At 53.5% G+C, this 25,251-nt stretch overlaps 1 protein-coding gene across 11 annotated transcripts in view; it reads right to left on the minus strand.

Moving 5' to 3' along the window:
- Nucleotides 1-25,251, minus strand: part of TNS1 (tensin 1) — a 208,245-nt gene that overhangs the window by 82,800 nt on the left and 100,194 nt on the right. For 9 of the 11 annotated variants that reach the window (XM_020879371.2, XM_070458624.1, XM_020879370.2 and 6 more), the window contains 12 exons: nucleotides 22,031-22,072; nucleotides 21,247-21,297; nucleotides 14,708-14,757; nucleotides 12,357-12,528; nucleotides 9,490-9,540; nucleotides 8,516-8,638; nucleotides 8,093-8,157; nucleotides 6,441-6,524; nucleotides 3,301-3,413; nucleotides 2,588-2,648; nucleotides 2,293-2,368; nucleotides 1,331-1,460 (listed from right to left, as the gene is read on the minus strand). In XM_020879371.2, the coding sequence (XP_020735030.2) occupies nucleotides 1,331-1,460; nucleotides 2,293-2,368; nucleotides 2,588-2,648; nucleotides 3,301-3,413; nucleotides 6,441-6,524; nucleotides 8,093-8,157; nucleotides 8,516-8,638; nucleotides 9,490-9,540; nucleotides 12,357-12,528; nucleotides 14,708-14,757; nucleotides 21,247-21,297; nucleotides 22,031-22,072 (1,018 nt within the window). Of the gene's footprint in view, nucleotides 1-1,330; nucleotides 1,461-2,292; nucleotides 2,369-2,587; nucleotides 2,649-3,300; nucleotides 3,414-6,440; nucleotides 6,525-8,092; nucleotides 8,158-8,515; nucleotides 8,639-9,489; nucleotides 9,541-12,356; nucleotides 12,529-14,707; nucleotides 14,758-16,184; nucleotides 16,426-20,002; nucleotides 20,078-21,246; nucleotides 21,298-22,030; nucleotides 22,073-25,251 lie in introns of those variants that run through there. The other 2 variants (XM_020879376.2, XM_020879375.2) reach the window with 2 other exon arrangements.

The following is a 25,251-nucleotide window of genomic DNA, read 5'->3' on the forward strand; positions in this document are numbered from 1 at the left end:
ACTCCTCCGTCCATGGGATTTTCCAGGCGAGAATACTAGGATAGGTTGTCATTTCCTTCTCCAGAGGATCTCCCTGACTCAGGGAACAAACCTGCATCTCCTGCACTGGCAGGTGGATTCTTTACCACTGAGCCACCAGGGAAGCCCAACATATGTATACATAGTTGATAATATAATAAATAATATGTATAATGATGTTAAGTCTCCTGCCCATCTTAGTCCAGTCCTACTTGCCTAAGGTAACCACTTCTTACCATTTCTATGTTCTGTTCTACTAGCAGCTACCTCTAAGACTCTATAAAATAACCACAGTTTTTATGCCACTATTTTTAATTAGTTTTAAATAATCTTAATTGAAAAAAAAATAAAAAAATAAATAATCTTCATTGATGCAACACTGTGAAGATGAATAATTTGGACCACTTATAGTATCCCCACCTTCCTTCTTAAATCTTGTTATGATTATTAATCACCCTTCTGATTACCTCTGAAACTTTAAATATTACAGTTGAGCCTCTATTTCTTGATCTGTCCATTTTTGATCATGTCCTGACTCCCTCCAAACAGGAGGAGGAAATTTTTGCCCCTCCCTTCCCATCTCTCCACAACCCCTTTTATCTCGTTAGTTATTCCTTTACCTTCCTTGTTAGGACTGATAACATTTACATTCTCTTCTGCAAATACAACAGCATCTTCTGTGTTTGCCATCCTGGCTCTGGTACAGGGAAACCTCTTCATAGAAATATCATTCTCCCTGCATGAGCCAGACCACACTGGGGGCTCAGGCCTCCCCTCCCCAGAGCTCCAGCCCCAAGCTCTGATCTCTGCCTGAACCCAGTCTGGACACAGATCACAGCCACTGCTTGTCAGAAGGGAAGTTACAGCAGGGGTGGCGTCCCCTCCCTGGACTACCTGTCACCCCCCCTGCACGCCTCCATCACTATAGGCGTCACTTCACAGTATCACGTTTGTGTGTCCCTTCCTCCCTTAAGACTGTGAGCTCCCTAAGGGTAGGGCCTGACTTCTTTCTGTTTGTATCGCCAGGGTCTAGCACATGCCTGGCACATACGGACACTCAAGTGATGCTGGTGGGTTTATAGATAGATGAATAGATGGGTGAATGAATGTAGACACGTCCCAGACCTGAATGGGATGCAGATAAAACCTAATGGATAGAGGAAAGAAGCAAAGAGAGACAGCTCCCTGATCACTCCCCTTCCCCTGGGAAAATGGTCACCCTTCACGGCTGCCACAGCCCCTCCGTTAGGTTCTTCTATCCAGTGATATAATTATTCCTTGCTACGTCTGCCTGTCTACTCAACGAGCCTACCTTTGAAGGCATCATCAAGGTCCTTCTTCCCAAAGACAACTCCTAGGTCATGGATGGCACAGGTATGGAACTGCACGCGGAAGATGACGTCTCGAGCTGGGCTCCGGAACTTCTTGTGGTAACACTTCAGCTGTTGGGAGAGACAGCCAAGCCCATCAGGGGCCCAGAGGGAGGAAGTTAGTCCCAGGGCGCCTCCTTATCAGCTCCATTTCTGGGCCCCAAACCCACTGAGGAGAGGTCACCCGTCCCCAACAGAATCTCAGAGCTCTCTGGGGAAACTTCCAGAACAGCAGAGGTCGGAGGCCAATCCTGCCCTGTGGGGACAAAACTACCCTCCCGAGAAGTTCCTGCATGTAAAACAGATGGCCAATGGAAATTCCTTGTATGACTCGAGGAACTCAAACCGGGGCTCTGGAACAACCTAGAGGTGTGGGAATAGCTGGGTGGTGGGAGAAAGGTTTGGGGGAGGGGGAAATATGTACACTTAGGGCTAATTCATGTTGATGTGCAGCAGAAATCAAACCGATATTGCAAAGCAATCATTAATCAATTAAAAATAAAACTTTTTAAAAAAGAAGTTCCTGCACAAGAGTCAAAATGGAGAAGGCAGAAGTGGATTTAAAATGCAAGTAGAAGGAGTGAAGCTGGAATTGAGGCAGTCCTGGTCACCAGCAGGAAGCCCGGAGGTAATAGCTCACACACAGGCATATTTCCCTGGAGATGCTCCGGAACAAGAGGCAAGCCCAGGGAAGGCATATCCCGCTGTGAGGAAGTGGATGGACAAGGACCTTCCAGGTTGGAAGGCCTTGCAGGGCCCCTGAGAGCCAGTCAACACCCCCAAGGCTGGTGGCCCACCAGGAGTGACACGCTTATCCAGAGAGACAGGAGGGGAGTAGGATGAAAAAAGAAAAAAAATAAACAGTGGGTGGCGGTGGGGAGCTTGAGATGGAGGAGCAACTCACCAAGATGTCTCCCTTCAAGAGCAGCCCAGGCTCAATGGTGATGCAGATGCTGGTCTGGCTGTCTCCTTGGACGTTGCTAAGGGAGAGAGGCAGAGGGACAGAGGGCTGCTAACGGGGCTGAGCAGAGTACCTCCTTCCAGCTGCCCCTCCGCCAGGGGGCTGTCGGGAAAGCTCACTGACGCATCCCTCAGCCCTCCTCCTAGAAAAGGTTCTAGACAGCCCTCCAATCCCTGTCCCCAGTCCTCAGCCTCAGTTCACCAACATTCCTGGCCTCTCATTCCTGTGGAATACCTACTAGATGCCAGATGTGTAGACAGGTTGCATGGCCTGGTAGATCCGGAGAAATGGTCGACACCCTGTAAAGGAGGGGTGGTGTTAGCCAAGACAGCAGAAACAGTGAGAGGAGGAAGGGGGAGAGGAGAGATGCAGGAAGGAAGAAGAGTGAGAAGGGGAAGGAGGAGAAAAGGAAGGAGAAACAGGAAAAGAAAGAGGGAAAAAATGCTAACTTTTCATTAAAGGCATTTTGAGAAACTTCCCTGGTGGTCCAGTGGTTAAGGATCTGCCTTCCAATATTGGAGACGTGTTTCCAATGTTTGACCCCTGGTTGGGGAACTAAGATCCCACCTGCCACCGGGCAACTAAGCCCGCACACCACAACTAGAGAGAAACATGCATGCTGCAACTAAAGACCCCATATCCCTCAATGAAGACCCAACGCAGCCAAAATTAAATAAATAAATCAATATTTGTAAAATAATAACAAAACAAACACATTTTGAGTTTACGAACGTGCCCACATCCAGCGTCACCTGCCAGCAGGCACGGCCAGTATGAAACCCACTTTGCAGATGAATCAACTGGGGTGCAAAGAAACAGGAAGTGGTACAGTTGAGACTCCAAGCCTAAGACTTGGCAGCTAGCCAGCATTTTTACCACCTAGCGCTGCCTCCTGAGAGAAAGAGACGGAAGACAGGAGGAGAATGGAAGCCAGGGGGTTCAGAGAGTTACCTCCTTTAGACTCGAAGTTGGGGATGCCATGCATGATCACGTGGTGCAGAAACAAGGGCTTGTTGTTCATTTTGATGGAGCCAGAGAGCAGGCCGCTGAAATAGTGCACGTACCTGGAGCAGGGAGAAGGGCAGCTTCAGCCAGGGAGGCCTGTGCTAGAGTACAGCCATTCTGTTCTCTTTCTCCCCAGCACACTGCCCTAGGTGGCCCTGCCGACTCCCCACCACCTCCAGCAGCCCCCAGGCCTCCGAGCGCCTGGGGTCTCCATCCTTGCTGCCTGCAGCCTTAGGTAAGGAAGGCAAATAGGTACTGATACACCTAGAGTGGAGCCCAGCCAAACCTCCCACTTGGGGTTCTCCAGCGCCCCCTGGTGGTCAATGTGGCCGTCTCTTTCCCGCTTCACCCCCAGCCCAGGAATCTCCAGCTGGACCAAATTTCCTCCCCGACACATCCCTGACAGGCATCATTTAGCTGTGCACTACAGAACAAGGCAGGATGACCAGCCATCAGACAGCTCTGACACCCTGGCCCCCAGCCCAAACCAAGTTTACGTTTGTACCCACAGGCCCCAGTTCTGTCCCCACAGATGCACCAGCCACATAACAATATAGCAAATAGTAAGAGCTTAATAATTCTAGTCCTTCACTTTTTCTTGTCTGGAGAATCCCACAGACAGAGGAGCCTGGCAGGCTACATCCATGGGGTCGCAAAGAGTCGGACACAACTGAAGCAACTGAGCAGGCACACAAAAAGGATACAAAGTTACTCTATATCACTTCATTCGATACTGAAGGATATCTAACTTCCACTAAGTATTCCTATCTTTAGAGTCAACATTCCGCAATTCCCTTAACAAGACTCTGGCTAGAAGACTGGAAGGAAAAGCCACCCCCACTCCTAGAAGAAAGGGAAAACTAATCCAGAAAGGGTCACTAGCCTCCCAAAGAGACACAGCAGGAGGGCACAGAGGTGAGAGGGGAGCGGGTGGGAGGAGAAGGGAAACAGTCTGACTCCGATGCATCTGCTAGAAGGAGGGGCCAGTCCATTTGGTCAGTGCTTCCTCCTCTCCTGACTGGCCAGAGGATGCCAGCTGGACCAATCAGAATGTATTTTGATTTGAGGAGAGTGGGACCAGAACACTCATGATCATGACAATGGTCTCGTCCTGACTCCCGGCTCCTTGGCCCACCTCCATGCCTGTGGGCCTCTGTCCCTGCGCTGGGGTGGGGCCACCTTGGACTGCCCTAGCAAGATAATCTGATGGGCAGCGCCAGCTCCTATTCAAGCCCCATGCCCAGCCCCCAGCCCCGTTGCTCAAACCGGAAACCTGGAATGGCAGGTTCCTATCAGATCTTCTGATCGTGCCAACAGGATGTGTCTGTGTGCTGGGGACAATGAACCCGGGGGTGGGGTGACAATGAATGGCGGAGCTAGCAAGCAAAGCTCCTCCCTCCCTCTCTCCCTGCCCTCCGCTCCTCCAGCTGATCCAATCCCTGAAAGTAACACTGACAAGGCGGGAAAGTGGCAACGAACGCCACTTCCCCAACGGGCGCACTTCCACATTTGAGCACAGACAGAATTACCCACCCATGAGCAGATGCAGCTACAGATATGAGCAGCAAGGCAGATACAAGGCAGATAATGTAAACACAGACACACACACCCCCCAATGGCACACTATGTAAGCACATACTGAGCACAGTGGAATCCTTGAACCATCCTAGTCCTGAGAGTAACACTAATCCCCATCCTCCAGGCTTTTAGCTGCAGAGATGTGACTGACCTGCCCACACTCTCCACGCCACATTGTACCATCATAAACATCGTGCTCCTCTTATCTGAATCTAATCATTCAAGGCCAAGGGCCAGACTCGCGACCAAGGCCACCAGCCATATGTAGCAAGCCAGGATCTTGAACAGTAGTCCTTTCCTCCCTAGGAAGACTCTCACTGACCCACTGCTGCTGTGTCTGACAGCCTAGTCAGAATTTTCTGCACATAAAGATATTCCATTTCTGATCTCTGACCCAGAAGCTGGCTACCCACTGCTCTGTGCTGGTTGTAAGGCACTGGTGGCCTAAGGACTCCCTCACTTCTGCCTGGGCTTCCTGCTACAATGGCAGAAACACAGTCCCCAGTGGAGCCAGCACACTTTTAGCCAGGCAAGATGGAAGCAACGGGGTGTGAGTTGGGAATCCCCTGCCTGGAGAGGTTGGAAAGCTCCGGGACCTGCGGCTAGGGAGTCCTGCTTTGCTTGGTCAGTGTTCCAAGGGGCTGCAAAAATCACTGAAACACCGTGGCCTTCATACATGCTACCTGAACCCTTTACTCCAGACCTTCACTCATATGCTTCCTTCTCCCTTCTCAGACCTCACCTCGCATGGCATCGTCTGTGCCCAGAGTAGGCACATAGGCTGATCCACCGGAATCAGCCTCTCACATCCACCCCTGTCACACACTCTAGTCCATCATGTTCTATTTTGGCTTTTTTCCCTTCAAAGCACTTCTCACTGCCTAAAATGACCTTGATGGTCTATTTACTTGTGTAAAGTTCTCAACAGAGTATCAGCTTACTAAGGGCTAAAGATCATCCGTTCAATTAGATATGACCAGCACTTGGAACATACTAGAGTACAGAAAATTTTTCAGATGAATGACGAAATCCACCCTTGTCCTGCTTCCTACATGGGCTCTTGTGGACCACATCGCTGAGAGCCCTTTGTAAAATTTTAAAGCTCTCACAGCAGAAGGGGACCCTCATCCTGAGTGTCTGTGATCTTCTCAGGGCAGACAGCAGTAATTTCAGCCTCCTGCAGATCCATCCAAACACAGAAGCAACCCCGCTTCCAGGACCAAGAATGGCGCTGCTTTCTCACCCAAGCTGTCTTCTTGCATGCCTCCCTCCAGCCCCTACTGCTGGCCCCGCTGATCTCTGGCACCAACCTCAGGAGCCAACTGCTGTGCCCCCTGTGGGCACACACAGCTGCCCACAGGTTCCTGAGTTCACGCCCCTCCAGGCTGGACCTGAACACGCATGCTTGGCACACCACCACACAGGTACACTGCTCAGTCCCCATGGGTTCACATACAGCGAACACACACACACATGTATGTACTGGGCCAAGAGCCCTGGAGACCCACCTCTTCTGGGATGGTTGGCCAATGGGTACAATCTTATCCTCATAGAACCGTTTCATTGCAAACCGGTCCAGGGCCTGGTCGGCACTGTGTGGAGAGACAGGTGGTAGGAGCCAACTTCTACGACCCCCCTGCCCCCCCACCCCTGCTCCCCAGACCTGCAGAGTCCTCCAGTCGCTCTGTCCTGAGATGCTTTCAGGAAAGGATTGTTCCAGCATCCCTCCCTCCTGTGTGCTGCAATACTCAGCACGGGAGGCTTAGAACCAGACATCCTGGGAGCCCTTCTCAAGTCCACCACTGACTTAGTAGCCCTTGGTCTTTGGGGAAGATTACTTAACCTTCCTGAACCTGATTTTCCTTTCCTGGCAAATGAGGTGATAACTATGCCTTCTTTGAACGTTGTTAGGGCAATTGAGGGAGATAACATCTCTAAAGAGCTTGGCACATGTGGGCACACAGTAGGTGCACAGGCAAAGTTCACCATTAAGCAAAGATTAAGCTGGTCAGGTTTCTTAAAGTCATAAAACTACCATCCTATTGGCAAGCCCTTCAGAGGACACTCTACTCATCCTCGAAGAGGTCGTTTTATAAAGAGACAGATCATATAACTCTCATATAAAGAGACAGATCATTCTAGACTCTCCACCGATGTCCCTCTTAGAATAAACCCCAAAGACCTCACCAAGGGCTGCAAGGCCCCTGGACTCTGCCCCTTCGCAGCTTCACTTCCTAGTCTTTGTCCCCTCACTCATTCAGCTCCAAACATACCAGGCCCTGGCATTCCCATTGCTGGCATTTGTCCTACTCTCTTCTCTGCCTGGAAGGTCCTCTGCCTCCCGAGACCACATATGACTCAGTCCTTCCCAGCCTCCCACCACTTAATCCCAGTCTCTGCTCACACATCACCTCCTTAAGAGACCTCCCCTCCCCACTGTCTTGCTCCAGTCTCTGTTCTCAAAGGACTTGCCTCCTGCTCTTAAGGATGTGTTTGTTCACTTAATTTAACACTCACGAGAAGAGTGGCCCACCTTTGCCCACTGCTGTATTCTCAGCACCTAGAACAGCCTGCACTGTGACTGTTCCGTAACCATTGTCAAATGACAAAATGAATGGACCGACTCCTCTGCCTCTCTGCAAAGCTGGATCAGAATGGAACCCATCCGCTGGCTGTTTCCTATTCTGTCTTGCTGCAGACACCAAAGTGGGAAGGTGCCCCTGATGGCCAGAGGCAGGGGGCATGGATGAGAAGGCGTCTAGATGGCTCTGCTGGACCCAGGTGTGTTCCAACATTTCCTTGTGACTCCCTCGCTGCTCTTTAGGGTGAATAGAAGGCAGTTTGGCAAAGGAAAGTGGCCCCAAGAAGCCAGCTGGGTGGGGTGCCCATGCGGGGCCTGCCTCCCACAGCGGCTCCCCCCACCACTGGGGCCCCAGATAGGAGGATGGCCTCTGCTCTATGCTGCCCTCTGTCCAAGGGCCCCTACCCCAGAGCTGTGGGCGGGGACTTTCTCCTTTCTGGGGGTCCTCGCCCTGTCCTCAGCACCTCCCGTCTCCTCTGTCTTCATTCTCTAATACCAAAGAAGGGCGAGGCCCTAGGTGGGTGGAGAAGGGGGTCCTGCTGTCAATATTCAGAGAACAGGAGTCTCGGGTTCTCTTACCTGGCAGAAATGTTGCTGTAGTGCATGTAAGCCGCGATCACAACGCCGATCCTGCCTCGATTTCCCTGAAAGAGCCCCAAACACAAAAGCCTTCACTGCTAAGGCTGGCCCTCCCACCCCACAGCCCAATCAGAAAGCCTGGAAGAAAAGGGGTTGGAGAGAGGGGATGTAGCTCTCAGACAGAAAAGGAGTAGGGAGGAAGCAGGTGGGACTGAATCTTAAAAAGAAGAAACAGTTGATTATCTACCACACCTGAGGGCCCCACAGGCTGGTAGCCCCCACTTCTTGTGGGTGCCGCCCCAGACAGAATGTATTATCCCCAAGAAGGAGAATACACACAAACTTGCACACTCACACAATCCAACGATACGGGCAGGTACATGCACTCATCACACACACACATCCTGCCATCCCCGCTCTGACCTTGTTGTGTAGGACGACCACATTGTGGGGGTCTGCATTGAGCCAGGTGTCCATGGCCTTGCAGACACTGCAGATCTTCTCCAGGGCCGGGGTGTGCAGGTCGGGCCAGCCAAATTCCAGGACCTGTGGCCGAAGCCATGAGTAAGAAGTGACAGAGGTGCAGAGAGCCAACGGGGATGGGGGACAGTGAGGGGACGTTAGTTCCTGCCCTGCCCATCAACCCCGCTCAGAGGCAGGGGTGTGGAGGCTTAGGACACTGGTCCAAGGCTTGGTTCTGACACCGGCTCCCTGTGGAACCTCAGGTTAGTCACGGCCCTGGCCCCAGCCCCAGTTTCTCATATGTGTATAAAGCAAAAGCTTAGCGCCCGCGAAGGTCCCAGCAGTCATCAGCCTCCTTCAAACTTTAGCTCACAGAACTTTAAAGTACAGGAAAACTTGTGCTCAGAAGGACCCAGAAAGCTCATCTAATCCAGCCCGTCCACTTTTAGACACACAAACCGAGGCCCAGAGAACTCTGCCGCCCACCCAAGGTCACACAGCGACGGGCACCAGAATCCAGGGGCTGGAGTGGCACGTAGAGCCCCTCCACACATGCCTCACTCAACAGCAAGTGAAAGAACGCTGGCTGTCGGACGCCTGCACTGGCAATTCCCAGCCGATGCAAATCCAGAAGACTGGTCAACAAGACCAAAAATCCCACAACCCCAGCCTCACCCCAGGGACTGTGTGTGCACACCGCCAGAGACAGGCCTGGGTGGAAATGACTGTACTGAGCTTTGCTTTCTGTAATTCATATCACAGAAGCGCTATGTGCGTTTTGGTTTTTCAAACAGAAGAGAGCACAGTGACTTTGAAAAGGCTTTGCAAACAGTCACAGCACTTTCCTCCAAGATTCTAACATGGGATCTTTGGAGGAAGGGAGCCCAGGCAAGGAGAACTCCCCCAAACAAACCCCCAAACAGCCACAGGCTCACCTTGGCGTGGAGCTTCGTGATGTCAGGTCTTCGCTCAGAGAGGTTGAAAAGCTAGAAGGAGGAAAAGGAAGAGGTTGTGAGAAGGCTGGCCCTCTCTCTCGCTCTCTCTCTCTCTCTCTCGCTCTCGCTCTCTCTGTCTTCCTTGCTGGAAATTCTACTACATGAACACACATGAAGCCCCCCCAGACACACACCGACCAACGGGAACCAACTACAGGTTCTCAGGATGAACAGGGAGACAGAGACAGGTATGCAGACACTCAGCCCCGCCCCTGGATGAGCAGACATCCTGAACTGAAGGTGAGAAGGGGATGGAATCTGTCTTGGGCCCCACGTGCCACCCCCAAGGTGGGCGTCTCCCCACACTGTATGGAGATCCAGTGGTGGCAACTGATAAGCATTTGGCCATCTCTGGTTCCTACTTCACATGGTGTCTTTAGAAACTCACCCCATGGAAATGCAACTGCTCTGTGGTCAGACACCCTCTATCAAAGGGTGCAAACCATGCTGGGTGGACCCTCTCAGATCCTTGATCTCCCAGGAGACACCCCCTGACACTTGACCACATCCCACTGGAATCCCCCTGTCTCTGAATTCCTGTCTTCCACCTCTGGAGGAGGCAGGCAGAACTCCCGATATCCAGCGCAAGGCCTGGGAAACTCAAAGGCCCCTGTGATGGGTGGGACAGAGCGGGGAAGATACAGCAGAGACTCATGGAACTCTGGACTCCTGAAATTGGGCAGGATCTTAGATGGCTTCTGGTCCTCTCTTCATAGGCTTCCTTGTTGGCTCAGTCAGTAAAGAGGCTGCCTGCAGTGCAGGAGACCCAGGTTCGATCCCTAGGTCAGGAAGATCCCCTGGAGAAGGAAATGGCAGTATTCTTGCCTGGAGAATCCTATGGACAGAGGAACCTGGTGGGCTATATAGTCCATGGGGTCGCAAGAGTCGGACATGAGTTAACGACTAAACCACTACATTACATCACTCTTGAGTCCCATAAAGGACTATGCCTTATGCCATGAACAAAAGCTACAGCTTGGGTGTCCACAGCCAGCCAGGCCGCACTAAAGATTTGACATTTAACAAGGTGCCTTAATTCTCTCCACAACCTCTGAAGTAGATACTGTCATTAGACCCATTTTACAGATGGTATCCTACGGCTTAGAGAGGCTAAGTGCCAAGATTAGATAGTTGGTAAGAGCAGAGCCAGCATAGAACTTTCTGATGTTTAAAGCCAGATGTCTTTATTTTTTTTTCGGCTGCACCATGCAACATGTGGAATCTTAGTCTCCAAACCAGGGATCAAACCCATGTCCCCTGCAGTGGAAGTATGTAGTCTTAACCACTGGCCCATCAGGGAAGTCCCTAAAGCCAGACTCTTAACAACGTCCAACAGAGCTGATGGATGGGTCTCTATAGAGGAACGAATGGTGTCCCACAAAAATTCATATCCACCTGGAACTTCAGAATGTGACCTTATTTGGAAACAGGTCCGTTGCTGATGTAAGTAGTCAAGGGTCTGGTGATGAGATCATCCTGGCTTCAGAGTGGGCCCCAAATCCAATGACTTGTGTCCTTATAAGAAGAGGAGAGGACACACCAACTCGGGGAAGAAGGAAGGTCATGTGATGATGGAGGCAGAGACTAGAGCAAGGCGCCTACAAGACAAGGAGCTGCCAGAAGATGGAAGAAGGCAAGGAGAATTCTCCCCCACAGGACTGAGATGGAGCACGGCCCCAGTGACACCTTGACTTGGACTCCTAGCTTCCAGAACTGTGCAAAAATTAATTTTGTTGTCTTCAGCCACCTAATTTGTGGGAATTAGTTACAGCAGCCCTAGACCTTGCCTCTCCTCTCTCACTGTGGCGTGGCGGGTCCGTGGGTCCAGCCCACACGGATCTTCCTATAAGGTGGGCCCGAGCCCTCCTCTGGGGCCAGGATAGCTCCGATCTCCCGGCCAGCCTTTCTGACCCCCATAGTGGGTGAGGAGTCGGGGGTAACCTCCTCCACATTGATTGGGAGATTCTCCTGTCCCAGGTACAATTCTCTATTCAGCAACACAAGGTCCCTCAAAACACGATCTGCCACAGCTCTGCCCTCAGACTTCTCAGAGGCACCGACAGCGTGACATCTCTGCCACTTCCTGACGCTGTGACCTCAGGCAAATACCCCACCTCTCTGCTCCTGCAGTAGCTGCTTCCTAGGGCTGTCGTGATGTTAAATACGTGGGGGGGAGTTAGGACAGAGCCTGGATCATCACAGGCGCTCAGTAACATAAGCGTCACCATCACTCCCTCCTCTGGTCAACACACACGTACACCCACACACATACAGACATACCACATGGACACACAACCCACTCGTACACATATACACACAAACACACATACCGACACACATACACGTACAGACACACCACATGCATACACACAGCCCACTTGTACACATATACTCACACACACACACATACCCATACACACACACTCCACTGTACACACACACACACAAGCACACATACCTGTACAGACACACCACATGCACACACACACCCCACTTGCACACATACATGCACAAGCACGCACACATACAAACCACACATACGCATACACATGCACACGTACAAGGACAAGGACAGACACACACGACTTGGCTCAGATCCCATGTTCCAGCTGCAGAGACACTCCTCAGAGGAAGCTGGACAGTGAGCGAGGACTCAGACCACGAGAGAAGCCCAAGGTCAAGGGCAGGTGAGAGGAGAGGGGAGGAAGAGATGGTGCAGGGGCAGGTGGGATGAGACACCAGCAGGAGAGGCGGCACGCAGAAAGGATGGGGGCCCTAGGCCAGGGAACGGGGGGCCCCATCCTCACCAGGTAGTTGCCTCCATGTTTGGATTTGAGCATCTGGGCCACCTCGCGGAGGTTGCTCCGGAAGTTCTCCTCATTGGCTGTGCTGGGGAAGGAGACGGCGATGATCCTCTCGGTGACGTACACCAGGTCCAGCTCACAGCTGTCCTCCGTGGTCCGGCTCGTACTCATGTTTCTGGGGAGACAGCAGGCAGCAGATCAGAATCCAGGCCCAGGACGAAGTCCAGGAACCTGCACCCCTCCACGCCATACATGGCCCCCAGATCTAACCCAGGAGGGCTTGGCTGCTCCCTGACCCCGAGCCAAGGCCAGAGGCTTCCCTGGGCAAGACCAGTGTAGCTCTCGAGGCCAGTCTGGGAGAGCCAGGGAGAAGAGAGCTGGGCAGAAGCCGGCAAGGATCTCAGGCTGTTTCAGGAACAAAGAGTGATGACACCAGTCCTAGGTGCTCATCAATCCCATTGGCACTGCCTTCAACCTGTGATCCAAGAGGTCGGAGCCAGGGCCGGAACCAGCCAGGGCCCAGGAGTCCAGCTCAGCCTCCCAACACATGGCAGCCACCTGATCTGGCAGAAGCTTTTCGAAGGATCCAGGGAGGGCTCCAGAGAAGGAGAGCCCGAAGCGAGGGCTCTTGCATCCCAGAGCTGAGCCTTCTACCGCCCTCCGCTTGCTCTGAGCTGTGGTGTGGGCGGGGGGGCCCATCAGGGACAGGGGCAGCTCAGGTGACACGCTCACCTGGGCTCCAGGTAAGCCAGACCGCAGCGCACATTCCAGCCCTCCCTGGAGGCAAGCCGACTCCTGCCCTTTGTTCGCTGGCTCTCCCCCCACTTCTGGCAGCTCCCACCACCTCCCGGGCTCTTCCTGCTAGTGAGTGCCCTGGTCTCTAAGGGCCCAGGAGGCCGAGGATGCTGCCGCAGTGGCAGGGGACCCCCAGACATCCCAGTGCCATCTGAGCTCCTAAGAGAGGTCTGCCTGGGCCGGGCACCTAGTGAGAGGGAGTACCCACCCACCTCACCCGGCTGCTCTTCCAGAGAAGGGTCCAGGGTGAGCTCACGGGATGGGGAAAGGGGTCTCGGGACACTGGCAATCCATTCCAAAGGCCCCCAGCGGCTTCTAGGGGCACCTTATACCCTTCTTACCCCATCACCAGCCTCCTGCTTCCGCTCACTACCCAAGATGGACCACACTCATGTTAATTACCTCTCACTACCTCCAGCTAAAGCTGGGACTGGAGGGGCAGTGGGAGGGATACCACTGGGGTGTTTCAAAGTGATGGGGCAGCAGTAGGGTGTACAGCCCCAGGACACCAAGAACCGGGGCAGAATCCAAATCTCCAGGGTTAGCTCTGAGCCAACTGTCTAGATGGGGCTTGGAGACAGGGGAGCCAAAGGTGACATATAGCTTCTCCATGGGGACGGTGACTGGGACGCGGTGACAGAGATGCCAGTGTGCTGGGAGCCCACTGTGAATTGGGCCTCTGAGTCCTGATCATTCCTGGTCCTGCAGCGTGTGGGGGTGGGGCTCCTACGGAAGGCAGAACAGTGCCACCAACTGGACGACATCAACATGACACTCTGCACCCACCGATTCTCAGCTACAAGGGAGGAGGGATCTGCTAAGGGGGCCGTCCACTCTCTGTGGACAGCTGGCAGAGGGACTACGGCCCACTGGGAGCTTCAGCTACACACCAAGCCCTCTCTGGCTGGGGCTCCAGATCCCTGGGGCCAGATTCTCACTCATCTCAGAAGCCTCGGATGAAGGAGAGGCAGAGGAAGCCAAAAAAATCAGAGAACCTGGACCCAGGACAAAGTAACTCTGGATGAGCCAAGCACCGAGTCCCCTGTGATCCCCTTGCCCCAGCCCCCATCAGCCCAGCCAGCCAGAGAACCTTGCTTTTATAAATGACCCTCGAATATCAGAAGTCACTGCTCATGGAAAGGAACAGTATCTAGCACAGGCCTCAATGCCAGCCAGTCCTGAAGGAAAATCCAAGTGCTGCCTGTTGGTGGTTGCATGACCTTTAACAAGTTGCCTCATTTCCCTGAGACCCAGTTTCTTCATCAGTCAAACGGGGATAAAATACTTACCCTGCAGGGTTGTTGCAAGGACTAGATGAGATCATGCAGGTAAATAAAGAATCCAGCTCAAGGACTGGCTTCAAACTAGAATTCAAAACATGACTGATTCCCAGTGGCATCTACCCACATCCTCTCGTTGTAGCTTCCATGTCTGCCATGCTCCCGACCAGGGGCTTCATGACTTTGGCATTAGAGACTCAAAGGCATGACTTGCTGGGAACACCCACAGTGACCTCACTGCCTGCCCCTCACCCCCTGCCCCCTATAGTCCAGGCATACCTGATGGGCTGGGGATGAGGCTGGACACTTGGTGTAACTCTGGTGGAACTCTGGGAAAGAGAAGAGAGGAGCAGCGTTAGGATGGGGACCAGCTGGACGGCAGGAGAGCAGCAGAGAGCTGTCCACACAAGTGGTCAGGGCCACGGGCAAACACAGATTTCCTTCTCCTGCTTCTGCCAACATTCCAGCCTAGGCGCCCTAAAGCCCCAGCAACACAGCAACTCAAAGCCAAAAGCAATCGATGCCAATCCCACGTGAGTGTGCCTGTGTGCCTATAAGCCCCCGAGGGGAAGCGCTTTCCTCCCTCCGGGCAAGGAAGAAATCCCCAATGCCCAGAAATGCACCAGGCCTGGGCTGGTGCCACCTGCACTGAGTTTACACTCAATAAAACAGTTAAGTTGATGGACACTCATTTCACCTTGATGTGCTGGATATCGGAACAGTAAGCCCAAGTGGTGAACAGAGATTCAAGCATGAAAGAAGGAAAGATGAGAGCGCTAGCACCCCTCCATCCAGCTCTGAACATCTCTCCTCTGACCACCAGCTGCCCACAAGCCTCTCCTTTAAAGCAGCAACACCAGGTCAGTCCAAAGTTTTGAGACAAGAAGCCACCAGGCACGGTGTGTACCGACCAGAGCTAGGCAGCAAATCATGCTTCTACGGACCCACTGCCCATCGTCTGTTACCTCCCTCATCCGCTCCCATCTCTAGGGTTGTCGACTGGTACAAAATTAGGCAAACGGACCCAAGTTGGTATCCAAAATATCTCAGGGAAACTGTATGGTATGGCAACGAAAGTGCAGGATCAGAGCCCCCCCGCATCCTGCTGGACAACCGTGCACTACTCAAAGATCTGAGCCTCTGTAATGTCATGAGTGCTGTGCTGTGCATAGCTGATCTTCAGTCATCTCCGACTCTTTGCAACACCATGGATGGTAGCCCTCCAGGCTCCTCTGTCCACAGGCAAGAATACTGGAGTGGGCTGTCATGCTCTCATCCAGGGGATCTTCCCAATCCAGGGATCGAACCCTTCATTGGGTCTCCTTCATTGCAGGCAGATTCTTCACCATCTGAGCCACCAGGGAAGCCCCAATGTCACAAGTAAGATGCAACAATCCTCATGGGGTTATTTGAAGAGTAAAGGGAATTGTGCATATCTGGTCCTTAGATGTTCTTACCATTATTACATCGAGTACAATTAAAAGGATAGTTAGAGACACAACAAAAGTTACCTCTATAGAAAAGCAAAACCCTGCATCACCAGCTGCTACCCATCTTTTCATCCACCTCACTCGAAGCAGAATCGGAGCCCTACCTGGACACTCCCAGCCAGAGCCCTCTGAGCCCACTGGCACCTTCCAAACATGTCTGAGCCTCCCCTAAACCAGCCTTTTGTGACCACCAAGCTGCATCCTCTTGGAGGAGAGAGGAGCACACTCCACCAAGGAGAGGGGAAACCGAGGCTACAGCAACTCACCCCCAGGTCCTGACGACCAGCAGGATTCATCCTCAAACTCCGGGCTGGACCACTGGGTCCCCAAGAAGAGGAGCCCCCTTCGGCCCTCTCCACGCAGCACCAACGAGGCAGGGGTGGGTGGGCTCTGCAACCCCGCACCCAGCTGAGCCCCAAGTCAGGGCAGCCCCCCTAAGAGGAAGACTCTCCATCCAGCCTTTCACAAGAAGGCTGCAGCCAGAGCCCGGGGCTGCAGTGCAGCCCGGAACAGCTCAGCCTGGAGGCAGCGGGAGGAGGAAAGAGCCAAGTCGTGCTGTCGGGCGGGAAGTTTCTGTCTCCACAGCTCTCCTGGCCCCGAGGACTTGGGTTTGCATGAGTCAGGCATGGGGAGTTGGGGGGTGGGAAGTGGTGGGGGGGGGCAGTAAGGAGGGGTTGAGTTGTGTTTGGTTTTCAAGACCCAAACCAGGCTGTTCCAAGACAACCCGCTCAGAGGAACGCAGAAACCCGACACTTCATCGGTCTCCGTCTCTCCGGTCCCTGATGAGGAGACGATGAACCTCCCCAGGCCCTAGGCCCGGCTCCAGGCCCCAGGGCCACCCTGCTATAAATAGCCCCTCGGTTCCGTAGACTGCTGATCCACAGCCATGTTTGGAGGAGGCCACTACAGCTGCTTCTAACAACTGGAAGCCACAACTATAGCCAAGGCGGGAGGTGTGGCCAGGACCACGGGGCCAGGCCCCCAGGAGCCTCAGGGATACAGAGCTGGGCTTGGTGGGAAGACTGGGGAGTCGAGGGGAGCCAAGAGCCTCCACAGGCGCAGGAGCGAAAGGGAAGCACGGAGCAGGAGAGCCAGGTCCTGCTTCTCCACCCCCCTCCCCAGTTACAACACTCCACATTCTTCAGCTTCCCCACCCCAAAAAGCCGGGAAAGATAAATAAAAACTTGGCCCCAGCAGAGTCTGGCCACGCCGCCTCCAGAGGTGATAAGACAAAGTCCAAGCCGGGGCCAGCGGTGAGGGGGGCGGGGGAGAGGGGAGGCAGGGGAGGAAGCCGCCCTGGACAGTGACCCTCGCGCGGAGGATGGGGACGAACAGCTGGACAGTCATCCCCTGATGAATCACTGGGCTGCCCTCGCTGACGGGGCTTCCTGTTTTCTGCAAAGTTTGGAAGCATGTGACACTCACTGGCAGAATGCAGCCATGCACAGGTAACACGTCCACGTCTGGGGGCGACTGGGCGGAGTCACGGGAGAACTGGAGGACCACAGACGGGCCGGGGGCGGGCGCGGGGCACGTGAGCGACACCGCTCAGGGCTCTGAGAGACACAGTGACCTCGCAGACCGGGCTGGAGACCGAGCCGACTCACACAGGGCCTTTTTCAGGAAGGATGAGGTCTCCTCTGCATTCCATCATCATACCCCCTCCCTCATTCTGTGAACTCTGCTGAGGGCCACCAGCTGGGCATGAGGCCCCCGGCCTCAGAAAGCTTCCATTCTATGAAAGAGGATTCTCATCTACGAAGCCCATGTGAGAAGCAGCCATGAGGCCTCACTGACTGCTCTGTAAAATGGGTACAACACAGTCGGGTGTGATTTACCTGTTCCACTCAAGAGCCTCTGGGGTAAACTACCCAAGGGTTTTACAAAGAGTTCTCTAGGGACTTTCCTGGTCCAATGGTTAAGAATTCCCCTTCCAATGCAGCGGACATGAGTTCGAGCCCTGGTTGGGGAACTAAGATCCCACATGCTGCAGGGCAACGAAGCTTGCACGCCTATAACTAGAGAGAAGCCCATGCACAGCCACAAACAGCCTGCATGCCGCACCTTAAGACCTGATGCAATCAAATAGATAAATACATTTCTTTTTAAAAAAAAGAATACTTGAAGATTTTATTTTATAAAGAAAAATAAGCTGTCGGTCTGCCTGTAATACCATTCCTTTACTCTCTGGGGCTCTCAAAGCCATCTACCCACAGCTCTGAACTTCTTCCCTGCGCCTCCCAAGACACAGATCCATAACAGAACTTCTGATCCAACTCCCATAGGCACCAAGATCTCTCCCCCACCGACATCACCAAAACGCAGTCGCTTCTCTGCTTAAGGGACACTGTAAAAGGAAATTCCATAGCCTCCTCCAAACCGTGTCTTATGTCTCTTTCTATCAGCCAGTTCCTCCTGGTATCTAACCCTCACCCTTCCTGTTGCAGATTCCGCCAACACCGTTGACCTCGATCCTCAATGCCGGCGGGAGCTGCTGACCACCGCTCAGACACTGCGGGGCCACTCAAGATCTGTGACCCTCGGTTCCGTTTTTCACCTTCATCTTACCCACCACGCAGCAAGAGCAGGAACCCCAGGATCTGGGCGGGGTTGGTTTGGAGCAGGGGCTGTGTGGGAAGAGTCCTGCCTTCTTTTGAGGTCCACAGACCAAACACAACAGCACTGGACCAAAGGGAAAGCTGTTTCCGGAGCCCAGGTCCCCAGGGAGCACAGTTGGGAGGAGGGTATGTAAGCAACAGTAGCAGCCATGTCAGGCAGCCAGAGACTGGTGACCAATCTACGTCATGGGCCCTTCCCCACCCCGACATCTCCTCTGGGGGCTGTGGCGACCCCCTCCCCTCTGCACCAGCCCCTCCGGCCACACCCCTTCCTCTCTCCTTCCTGCCCACCCGCCTGGATTTTTCCAAAACAAAGTGCGACACAGCACACCATCCACAAACCCTGCAACACACCAGCCTCGCTGGAGGAAAACAGCCATTCCTGCCCTGTGAGTCCTGGGCCGTGGGCCAGAGACAGGAAAACAGCTCAACAAACAGGCACATTATCACAGAAACAAGCCCCAGAGCAGCAGCCATGCCGCTTCAGAAACGGTCTCCTCACCCGGGGAGAGGGCAAGAGAGCTCAGTGGTTGGGCAGGGGACCCTGGGTTCACTCAACCCGGGACAGGTTTCTGGGAACCTCAAAAACTAGGTTTTCTCTCTTCCTTCGCAGTACACAGGTCATTCTAGAATCTGCTCACTTGCTCAGCCTTTCATGAACTCCTTTAACTAGACTAGGCAGACCGAGACTCATCTCTCCTCCCATATCAAGGCAAGACCCATCCCTGGCACCCCTTACCCACCCCTGGCACGCACAGACACACATACTTTCATCCCAGATCAACAAATTTTCCCCTAAAAAACTTCTAATCCCAGCTAGGCAGCAACCTCTTTCTTCCCCAGGACCAAAGTCCGACACGCTCTCATGTCAAAAAGTTCTTCACGATGTCTAACTTCACTTTCTCTTGCTGCACATTTACTTTGTTGGATCTATGTGGCCTGGGATGGGGTTGTGGGGAGCAGCTGCCCTAGGACTCGACTTATAAGAATGTCCAGACCATGAGCTAAAAGGCTTGGTTCACACAACATCACCCTGTCCCCTGGCCAAGAGTCAGGAGTCCTGGAAACACCAGATCCAGGCAGCAGTCCCAGGACGGAATGGAGAAGATAGATATTCATTGCAATAGTGAGCTCCTCCAAGCCTCTGTTTCCTCATCTATAAAATGGGTTCACAGCATCTGCCATAGTGGGATGTCATGGGGATCAAAAAATACTCAGGCCAGCTTCTGGCCCTTAGCCAAAATAATAGTAATAAGAATGGCTAACATGTATTGAGCATATAGTATTCACTTTGTGAATTCACTACGTGAATTATAGATTTCACTTTGTGTCCGTTAAGCTAGTTAATCCTAGTAGGTACACAAAACATTGCTTCCTCCCCTGCACCCCAGCCCCAGAAACATCACAAATGTGGACAAGGGTCCCTCTCAGCTTGTGTACTACACACCCATAGGACCCGTGCATACCTTTTCCACTAATTTGAGAGGCATGTTCCTCCTCCTGGCCAGCCCCCGTGCGGCCCTGGGGACACCTCCGCCTTGCAGGGCTGGGCAATGTGGAGTGGCAGTGGGCTCACCACCAACGTGCACTGCCTGCAGGAGCCTAGCGCCTCCCTCCAGGCCCTCCCCGCCTGGGTCAGGCAGCTGTCAGATGATACGGCCCCATGCCATCAACAGCTCCCCCTGTGCCAACCGCCAAAACCACTCCCTGTTCCTCTGCAGATCAGGGCGGGAGAGGATGGAGAGGCCCGCTGAGGGGTGAATTGTCAGAGAAGGGCGGGGAAGAAAGAGAAGGTCCAACTTCACTGGGCATCTGCCCCTGGGGTGTGAGGACAAGCCCAGGCACGAGTTGGGCTCAAAGCAGGGGACCCAGGGAGCCCCTCCTTCCTTCCCTGGGTCCTTCCACTTAAGGAGTTCGCCTGTCACCCTCCACCAAAAAACCACACGGCAAGAGAAGCCCACAAGGTGAACCAGCCCATCTTTCAGCTTCCTCCTGAATCAATCTCATTTAGCCATTTTCAAAGCCTCTTCTGTCCAAAGAAGCAGAGCCTATGATCCCCAAGAGCCCAGGAGTCCCTCTTCATCTCTGCCCTTAGTCCCTCTTGCTGCATGCAGTGTCACCCATTCCCCTGGCCCTTACTTTAGTGACTGCTCACCACCCAGCCAGCCCTTGCACCCCCTCCCTCCCCACCCTGCAGTACTGAGGTCTGCTTAAGTGATGGGCAAATGAGCCCTGAATCCAGCTGAGCTGGATGGAGGCTGAAGCCAAGACTGAGGCCCAAGACTGAGGCTAAGTCATGGGCCTGCTCACTCCTTTGCCCCACCCCGCTGGTGGCTCAGATGGTAAAGAGTCTGCCTGCAGTGCAGGAGACCAGGGTTCGATTCCTGGGTTGGGAAGCTCCCCCGGAGAAGGAAATGGCAACCCACTCCAGTATTCTTGCCTGGAAAGTCCCATCAATGGAGGAGCCTGTCAGGCTATAGTCCATGGAGCTGCAAAGAGTCGGACATGACTGAGTGACTTCATTTTTTTACTTTCTTTCTTTCTTTCAGTCTGGAATTGAGCTAAGTAACCCTGACTGCCCTTCTAGACAGGAGATTGTGAGGGATGCCCCACCAAACAGGACAGGTATGAGACGTCATCCACCTCCCCGCATCCCCCACTCATCAGGGAACCACCATGTCTTCCTCTTCCTCCCCTTCCCCATACTTACATCTTCCTCAAGGTTTTTCCGTGTGTTCCCACCCCGAAAGGTTCCTTCTCCCTGGAGACAAAGAAAAGGCAGTCAGAGAGGGGAGTCGAGGAAAGTCATCAAAAGGTCCCGGGTCTTTCACTGCTGGGTGTGGCCGTGGTGGGGGTGGGGGCCTGCAGGGAGATTGCTTGTTTGTGCAGCATCTCTTTGTCCACTAAAGGCCCCTTGGAGCCAACCGCACCCACTCATGTGTGTCTCTCCTAGGGAGATATCATTATTCCCATTTTGCAGATGAGAAAACTGAGGCACAGAAAGGCTTGAGACATGCTACAGTCCACAGATAGAACCCTGGCCGAGTTGAGATATAAGCCCAAGTCTTCCAAGCCCATCAGCTAGCTGCCAGCCTTGGTTTCCCCACTGCATGATCCACCTATTTCCTTCCCTTCCTCCTCCATGCAGCCTTGAGGAAACCATCTGTCCTTCTGCTAAGGCAGAAAGATGTGTTTGGAAAGATCTTCCTGGCTCTCTCACATGCTACATATTTAATAAAGAAGACCACATTTTACACTGGCTAAAATGCTCCTCCCTGCCTGCCTCATTCCCCAGCAATCATTTCCCAACACACAGGGGGATGGTCTGATGTCCGGCTCCACATGTCACAAGGTCCCCACCCTTCCCCAAGTTCCACAAATCTACTCCAGAAGGGTGTCCTCAAACATATCTGTTCACTGTCCCCCCATCTTCCTTCTGCTTTCCCGGCCTCCCCAAGCTGCTCCCTGCCCCCACCCTGCCTGCCATCACTCACCGTGTCCACTACATTCTTCAGAGCAGTCTCAGTGTTGACAGGCTGTGGACAGAGGGAGAATACAGTGTGAGGCCTCAAGACAAACAGGTTGGCTCTCTCCCCAGGGCTGGAGGCTGTGATGGGCAGAAGGCCTCTGGAGATAGCTTGGATGGTGCCAACCCAAGATTCAGACATAATATGCTGACCCCAGGCTTGGAGGCAGAACTTGGAAAGTGAAAGACCATCCTATTGGTCCTAGAACCACCCAGCTCCACACACCTCAAGAGGGACCCTAACTCTGACCTCTCAAAAGGGAACAAGGAGCAAGTAAGTGACTCCTGTTCCTACCTGCCAGGCATGTGTACCTACCCCAGATGCTTCAACTATTCATAAGAACCCAGGGGTTCTTATGGGAGGGACTCTTACCATCTTTGAGCCTTACTTTACCAATAAGGAGAAATCAGATGAGTAGGCCAAAGCCACTTGACTACCAAGCGGAACAAAAGGGTTGGAACCCCATCTTGGGTATCTACGCCTCAAGCTATGTGAAACTGCAGCAGTCCCAGACAAGATGTTTCACACTTTAGTGGGCTTTCAAGGACCACCCCACACGGGCCCTGCCCCCCGCCTTGCAGACCTCAATTTCCATGCCCCAAAGCTCTGCTCCATCCAGACTCCTTGCTATTCCCACATCCAGGACTTGGCTTGTGGAATGGCTTCTCACTTTTTCCTGCAAGCTCTCCTCTTCCATGAAGCCCTCCCTGAACACCCCAGCAAGGGGGGCTCTTTCCCACCTCAGAACTCCAGTAAGCCTTACTGTCTGAGCTATTTATCTGGTCCTCGGTGCATGAGTAATCTCATTGTGGGAATAGGTCTCACTCCAACCATTGTTTTATTTTTGATTTTTATCCCACTTTTCTCCAAAACAGATTCAATGCAGCTTTTTTTTTAACCAACTCAGCTGCAACATCCCTCATTCTGGAGACTAGTTTATGTGTAGTGGGCAGTCACTAAACACCTGAGGACTGATCCTGTCCCTCATCCCGGTGCCATCCTTCCCTCACCCAGACCAAGAGAAGTGTTTCCCACTAAAGGCATCCTGAAACATGGGCTCCTTAGACTCCCTCACCACAAGAGAAAAACTTCTCGTTCCAGGGCCACCTCCTGACCACAGTCTCCAGGGCTCCATTTCCAATTCAGCGATGTGGTCAGAGGGGTGCTTGAATCTTGCAAGTGGGCATGAGTCAAGGTCATGGAAACAAGTCTTCACTGAGATGACCATGGACCGGGTATAGACAATGGATCTCAGAATAGGAAACACCAGCCCCAACCCTATCCCCAGGACCTGAGGATGTGCTGTTCATGTCTGAAGACAGGGGAATGAACAGAATGACTTCTGAAAGGTTCTGGCATCTGGGAGAAAACTGGACCAAGACAGGCATGGAGGAGGGCTTCCCTGGCGGCTCAGACAGTAAAGAATCTGCCTGTGATGCAAGAGACCTGGGTTTGATCTCTGGGTTGGGAGGATCCCCTGGAGAAGGAAACAGCAACCAGAAAACTCTGCTTTCTTGCCTGGAATATGCCATGGACAAAGGAGCCTGGTGGGCTGCAGTCCATGGGGTTGCAAAGAGTCAGATATGACTGAGCAACTAACACACTTTCAGGCTTGGAGGAAGGAAGCAGGCTGAGCTAAAGGCAGTGCTCTTTCTAAAAATGCACAAACTTTACCCTACTGTACTAGAGACAGAGTATGCCATGGACAGAGGAGCCTGGCAGGCTGCAGTCCATGGGGTCGCGAAGAGTCAGACACAACTGAGGGACTAACACACACACCCACTAGAGACAGGAGGATGAGGCCAAAACTTCTTTCCAGGCGAATAAAGCCTCCTGTGTAGTTCAGGGTCAAGGCAGATTGGGATGGTTGAGGGAGCACAGGGTCCAGGAACGGAGTCAGAGCTGGGGAGGTACATCAGCCAGCCCCTCCCAGCCTCCTCGGTTGACCCACCTGGAGTCTGAGGATGACTCTGCAGAGCAATAAAGATGCCACATTCTGTCCCCACCCAGCCCAGCCCTAACCCTCCTCCAGCCGCCCCCTTCCTCCCCCAGAGCCCCCACTCCCAAGCCATAGGCCATGGGGCAGGAGGCAAATGAGCCCACAAGATATCCCCAGGGATCCCTGCCCTAGATGGAGCTCTAGGAGCTGCCTGATAATCAGGACCAGCGTCCCCCTCAGCCTCCCGCCACCAACCGGCCCCACCCAGCAGAGGCCTCAGAGGCAGAGCCAGGCTGCCCCCGCCCCTGGATCCCCGGCCCATCTCTTCTGGTCCACGGCTCTGTGATGCTCACGTGGAGACCATGGGCTGCACAGGACGCCCGAGTGCCTCCACCCTGAGTGGCTCTGGCCTCCTGGCGGGGAGGAGAAGGCCTAGAGAGCAGTCCACAGGGACCTTCTGCATGCAGAGTCTACACAGCACAACTGAGTCGGGACCCAGACCTCCCAGCTTCAATGCCCTCACTCTTCACAGTCTGTACAATCAGCCTCCCTGATAGGGAGAAAGGACAGAAACAGGGTGGGATGGAGAAGCTGGAGACAGAATGCCTGCCTCATGTCCATTACAGGCCCCGAAGAGCCCCTCGTCCTGCTCTGGGGAAAGTCTCCCAAGAGACCCTTGACTGGGCAGGGCAGAGTGAAAGCTGGGGGCCTCAAACTGGACTGTGCCTGCCAATCACCCGGAGGGCTGCTGACAGACAGGCGGGCCTCTGGGCCCTCCCCAGAGGTCAGAACCCACAGACTAGGAAAGGACCCAAAAGCGCGCATTTCTAATAAGTTTCCAGGTCCGGGCACGACACTGTGAAAACGACCAGTCTAGACTGGCAGCATTGGCAGCAGCCAGCCGGGCCACATCCTGACTCTCTGTTACTAACTGTGACCTCGGGCAGGTCACCATGTCCTTGCTGCTCCCTGGCAGGACTGCACGGCCCTATTCTGTGAGATGCAAATGAGATGAAGCACAAAAAGCACTCAGCACAGGCCCGGGCACTTAGGAAGCTCTCCATAAAGAGAGCTCCACCCCACCCCACCCTGCCCCACCTTGACCCTCCTGTCCCACCCCTCCTGGGTCTGGCACAGGGCAGACCAGGGAGGCAATATTAGAAACCACAGGCCTCAGCAGGGCAAGAGCAACTTCTCTCCCTGCCAGCAATCATCTGAGCACCAGCCCCTCTCCCCGCACCCCTTCCCA

The sequence above is a fragment of the Odocoileus virginianus genome, chromosome 30 (genome assembly GCF_023699985.2).
Source record: "Odocoileus virginianus isolate 20LAN1187 ecotype Illinois chromosome 30, Ovbor_1.2, whole genome shotgun sequence".
Classification (NCBI taxonomy): Eukaryota; Metazoa; Chordata; class Mammalia; order Artiodactyla; family Cervidae; genus Odocoileus; species Odocoileus virginianus.